The following is a 5758-nucleotide window of genomic DNA, read 5'->3' as shown; positions in this document are numbered from 1 at the left end:
AAAAAGTCGAATGGCAAATGGTGGATGTGTGTAGATTTTACCGACTTGAATAAAGCATGCCTCCAAAGACTCTTATCCTTTACCAAGTATAGATGTGTTAGTGGATAGTGCTTCAAGATGCGCTTTGCTTAGCTTCCTTGATTCTTATTCAGGTTACAACCAAATAAGGATGCATCCTCAGGACGAGGAGAAGACGAATTTCATGGGAGAAACCTCGAATTATTGTTATAAGGTAATGTCTTTGGTTTGAAAAATGCAGGTGCTACTTACTAAAGATTGATGGATCGCATTTTGGTTCCTATGATGGGGCGTAATATACAAGCATATGTGAACGACATGGTGGTAACTTCAACAACAGAAATGAAGCATAAGGAAGATTTGGCTGAGTTGTTTGCTACGATAAATAGGTATTACCTCAAATTGAATCCAGAGAAGTGTGTTTTTGGTGTGAAAATAGGAAAGTTTTTGGGTATTCTACAGACGGAGAGGGGAATAGAGGCCAATCCTGACAAATGTGAAGCCATCATTAATATGAGAAGTCCAGCTAATGTAAAGGAAGTTCAAAGGTTAATTGGGAGGATGATAGCTCTTTCTCAGTTTTTAGCAAGAAGTGAAGATAAAGGATTACCTTATTTTCAATGTCTCTAAAAAAATGACAGGTTTTAGTGGACGAATCAATGCGAAGAAGCTTTTCAACAGTTGACAGAATATTTGAGCAAACCTGTAGTGCTTTGCAGGCCTAAAAAGAATAGTGTGTTAGCATTATATATCTCAGTAACTGATCAAGCGGTTAGTTCGGTGTTAGTTCAGCAATGCAAGGACGAACAAAGGCCTATATATTTTGTCAATAAGGTGTTGCATGGGGCAGAAGCACGGTATCTAATATTGGAGAAAGCGGCGTTAGCTGTGGTAGTGACAGCCCGACGATTAAGACATTATTTTCAAAATCATATTGTGAAGACAATGACGGATTTGCCTATAAAGGCGGTATTACAAGAACCTGATATATCAGGTAGGCAGGTAAAATGAGAAATAAAGTTGTCAGATTATAATATTCAGTATGACGCTAGAGGTCCAATCAAAGCATAGGTGTTGTCAGATTTCTTGGTAGAGCTTACTAATCCGCCTATGGAATCTAAACTTGAGGAGGCTTCTTAGTAGATTTTGTCGGTGGAAGGAGCCTCTAATTTGAAAGGCAATGGAGCTGGTGTGGTCTTGGAAGGACCTGACGGAGTCTTAATTTAACAATCGTTGCAATGTTCATTCAAGGCTAGTAATAATCAGGCAGAATATGAAGCATTGATAGCCAAAATGTTACTAGCAAAGGAGATGGGGGTTACAAATTTGTTAGTCAAAAGTGATTCAGCATTGGTTGTAATGCAACTAAAAGGGGAATTTCAAGCGAGAGATCCGCAGTTAGCCAAGTATTTGGAATTTGTTCATACCATGCCTAAGAATTTTGTATCTTTCAATTTTACACATGTGCCTAAGAAGCATAATTGCAAGGCGGATTTATTGTCGAAGATGGCCACGTACACAAAGTTGGGGCAGCATAAATCGGTGATTCGAGAAACATTAGTATCTTCGCTGGTGGATATGGGGGAGAATTATCAAATTATGGCGATGGACAGTTGGATGATTCTCATAAAAAGGTACATTGCAGATGGACAGCTAGCGGTAGATGATGAAGAGGCAAGTAGAGTTAAAAAGAGTTCTAGTAGATACGTGTTGATTGATGGCAACTTGTTTCGATATGGATATTCTCACCCTTTGCTGATTTGTGTAGATAAAGAAGAGGCCACAAGAATTATGGGGGAATTACATAAGGGTATATGTGGTAGCCATGTTGGAGGAAGAGCATTGATGTTACGAGTTATGAGAGAAGGATTCTTCTGGCCAACTATGCGAGCTGATTGTGTGGAATATGTGAGAAGATGTGAACAGTGTTAGAAACACGCTGATTGAGTTAAGGCACCACCTAAGTTTTTGCATTTTATCAATACGCCTTGGCCATTTCATACATGGGGAATAAACATATTGGGACCTTTTCCACGTGCAGTTAGGCAACTTAAGTTTCCTATAGTTGTCGTTGAGTATTTTACAAAATGGATTGAAGTGGAGCCTATGGCCATGATAACCAAAAATAATAATATGCAGATTTGGAGTTCTGCGATGCCTCATTTCGAACAATGGCACCCAATTTGTATGTTCGCAAGTGCGACAATTATGCATAGAGGTGGGAATTAGACAAGTTTTTTCTTCTATAGAACATCCTCAAACAAATGGGCAGGTTGAAGCAACTAATAAGGTTATTTTGCGAGGTTTGAAAAGAAGACAGATGATAGTTAAAGGTGATTGGCTGGACGAGGTTCATCAAGTATTATGGTCTTATCACACCACGCCTTAGACAACCGCACACGAAACTCCTTTCAGTTTGGTGTATGGCACAAACGCAATGATTCCTATAGAAATTGCTGAAAATGCGGAAATAGTAAGATCCTTTGAAGATGGACTTTCAGAACAGGGGTTGCGTGCTAATTTAGATACTTTACAGGAAGTTCGGGAGCTAACTTAGATATCAAGAGAAGCAGTAAGAAGGAGAGTTGAAAGAAGATATAAAACAAAAGTGAATCCAAGAAGTTTTCGGGAAGCAAATTTAGTGTTAAGGAAGGCTCAATTGATTCAAATGGACAACAAGTTGACACCTAAGTGGACAGGTGATGAGTGCGTATTTTTGCCCTCATTTAATGTTTAATTCTGGGTATTTAATTGAATTTGTGTTCTTAAAGATTGATTTAATTGGGATTTCCTATTATTGGGTTTATTGAGCATGAGATACAAAAACATGTTAAAAATAGCTTTTTAGTTGCATAAATGTTCTTTGGATATTTTGAGGTGTGTTAGTGCAACTGCAGCTAAGTTGAGCTCATGGAGGTGTGAAAATAAATTGATTAAAGCTTCATGACACCTTAAAGATAAATCCAAGAATAAGAAATTATCAAAAGCACAAAAATCCAAGCCAAGCATTGCATGAAGACGGCAAGAAAAGCTTGAAAAAGTCAAGAAGTTTGGCTAAACCAAGAAGAGAGGAAAGAAAAATTGGACCTTGCGGTTTTCTTTATCTTTATGATAGAGGATAATTTGGGAAAATATATCTTTAGATATTTTATTTGATATTTTTAAATAATTATCTTATTAAATTAAATCATAAAATATTAAAAGATAATAACTACCAAATCTTTTTAAATATGACAAGATCTTCTTGAATCTTTTTAGTTCCACAACAAACAAATATATCTTGAAGATATTGGACTATTTAGAAGATAATTTATGGAGATTGCAAAGGGTTGATTTGGAAAATTAATACAAATACTAATTGGTGATAATTTGTCATATATCTTTAATTAATTAATTTATTTAATTATATTAGATGTTGATATTATCAACCAATTATATTTGTCCAATAGTCTATATCTCTTCAAATATTTTTAAATATTTATCTTTATCTTTATTTTAAAAGATATTTGAGAGATTTTAGCAACAGAAAAGCCTAGTCCAAATCCTATATAAAGAGAACAAGGGAGAAGCAGAAAGGACAAGCTCGGGACTTCGGAGTTTAGGAACCCTTAGGGGAGCCTAATTTTGTTTCCTTTCTCTCTCTATTCTTCTTATATTTCTATTTTGTATTTCATGGAGTGTTGAACTTCTTGGGTTGATTCCATTGTAATTTCTTAATTGGATTTTGAGGTTAGATCAATTAATTTGTTTGTTCTTTTGATTCTTGTTGAGATTTATTTTCATCTATGTCTTTTGGTTCTTAATTTAGTGAAAGTAATGATTTTTACATTGTAGCAAGTTAGCACGGTGTTAAATCTACATAACATCACAATCGTATGAGTCCAAGGGTTTTTAAATTTTAATTGAGAAGTTACTTTGATTAATTTTAGAAACTTTCATATGATTGCATGAGGTTTTGCTAATAATTGAGAAGTTACTTTGATTAAAGGTGAAAAATTAGATTAAAATTAATCAAAAAGTTACTTTGGTTAATTAGTTTTTTACTAGATATAAGAGGTAAAAGAATGGACATGATTAGGATTAGTAATATTTAATTGAGAAGTTACTTTGGTTAAATTTATTAAGATTAATTTTCAAAGTTCTTGCTTTTGATTGAGAAGTTACTTTGGTTAAAAGTAAGGACGTCAAAAAATTAATTGAGAAGTTACATTGATTAATTGAAGTCTTAAACAAGAAATCAATAACAATAAATCTTTAGGAAACCAATGATGAATCCTATTTTGATAAAGTAGTGGAATCGACCTATTTTTCTTTACTATTGTTTTTTTTTTATCTTTTCAATTCTACTTCTTTCTTTGTTTATCTTAATCCTTTCATATTTTTATTTTTGTTTTATTTGACTAACTCCTATGTATAGTTTTTATAAGAACTAATTTGTTACTGTTCTGGTCAAGAAAAGTGCCAGATAATTCCTAACCAAAACAAAAAGAAAGAAATATTTTTAACCATAGCTTAAGACTTGCTTAGGTCAAAAAATCTCTCCCCCCCCTTGACCATGGGAGCAACCTTCTTATTTATATCATAATCAGTTACAAAATATTAAATTCCAGATATACAAAATAAAAAATGAAATTATCTTCTGCTCCTAAAATATCTCTAAATATAATAACAACCTCATTAACTCCTAAAAATGACACCAAACACAGAACTTAATTCGGGTAATATTCTCCCTCGGTCGGTGCCTCCCCGACCCGATACCAAAATTCACTTGTCCTCTCAGTCTGCAACCGAATCACTCCTCTGGTCCAGTACATAGCTCTCCAAATTTTGCACGGTCTCGTCTTCAAAACGAGGCGAGCAGAATTTGTCTTGTCAATAACTACTCCTCACCACTTTCCGTAAAATCATCATTACTCCCTATCTTCACGCCCCACAATTTCAACCTTTTAAATTAATTTAATCAATTTCTTATGTCACCCCAGCTTAACTAATCTCTTTCAACTATCCCCTTCATACTTATAAACCGAGTTCTCAATCAGAAAATAATGACTCGTTCATAAACCGAGCTCTCACTCCTGCAAATATCAAAACTCCAAAGCAAATAATAACTCGTTTATAAACCGAGCTCTCACTCCTGCAAACACCAAAACTCCAAAGAAAATAATAACTCGTTTATAAACCGAGCTCTCAATCAGAAAATAATGACTCGTTTATAAACCGAGCTCTCACTCCTGCAAATATCAAAACTCCAAAGCAAATAATAACTCGTTTATAAACCGAGCTCTCAATCAGAAAATAATGACTCGTTTATAAACCGAGCTCTCACTCCTGCAAATATCAAAACTCCAAAGCAAATAATAACTCGTTTATAAACCGAGCTCTCACTCCTGCAAACACCAAAACTCCAAAGAAAATAATAACTCGTTTATAAACCGAGCTCTCAATCCTGCAAACACCAAAACTCACAGAAAATAATGACTCGTTTATAAACCGAGCTCTCACTCCTGCAAATATCAAAACTCCAAAGCAAATAATAACTCGTTTATAAACCGAGCTCTCAAACACCACACCATAACGACTCGTTTATAAACCGAGCTCTCAGTCCTGCAAACACCAAACTAATAAAAATGGAACTTCCTTTAGCCTCTAGTGTATAAACTCGGAATAGAACTCATAGGTTCTTTTTAACTTCGAGTGTATAAACTCGGAATTTTAACCTCGAGTGTACAAACTCGGAATT

General features: G+C 34.7%; 1 protein-coding gene across 1 annotated transcript; it reads left to right on the top strand.

The window, feature by feature from the left end:
- The first annotated feature begins 303 nt into the window (after positions 1 to 303).
- Positions 304 to 2575, top strand: LOC146882043 (uncharacterized). Its single transcript, XM_085667251.1, has 5 exons — positions 304 to 566; positions 738 to 1020; positions 1270 to 1926; positions 2291 to 2351; positions 2469 to 2575. Exons 1-5 carry the CDS (start codon positions 304 to 306, stop codon positions 2573 to 2575), a joined length of 1371 nt encoding a protein of 456 aa, XP_085523377.1.
- Positions 2576 to 5758: the final 3183 nt, after the last annotated feature.

Source organism: Vigna unguiculata, chromosome 10, assembly GCF_037176805.1.
Source record: "Vigna unguiculata cultivar grain cowpea cultivar isolate G323 ecotype 2 chromosome 10, ASM3717680v1, whole genome shotgun sequence".
NCBI lineage: Eukaryota > Viridiplantae > Streptophyta > Magnoliopsida > Fabales > Fabaceae > Vigna > Vigna unguiculata.
This window is presented reverse-complemented; position numbering and strand designations above follow the sequence as displayed.

Excerpts from the sequence above, each read along its gene's own strand:
- LOC146882043 (XM_085667251.1), top strand. The coding sequence starts at position 304 with ATGGGGCGTAATATACAAGCATATGTGAACGACATGGTGGTAACTTCA. Across the intron at positions 567-737 it reads AATGTAAAGGAAGTTCAAAG|GCCTAAAAAGAATAGTGTGT; the intron begins GTTAATTGGGAG and ends AGTGCTTTGCAG. Across the intron at positions 1,927-2,290 it reads GAGCTGATTGTGTGGAATAT|GTTGAAGCAACTAATAAGGT; the intron begins GTGAGAAGATGT and ends ACAAATGGGCAG.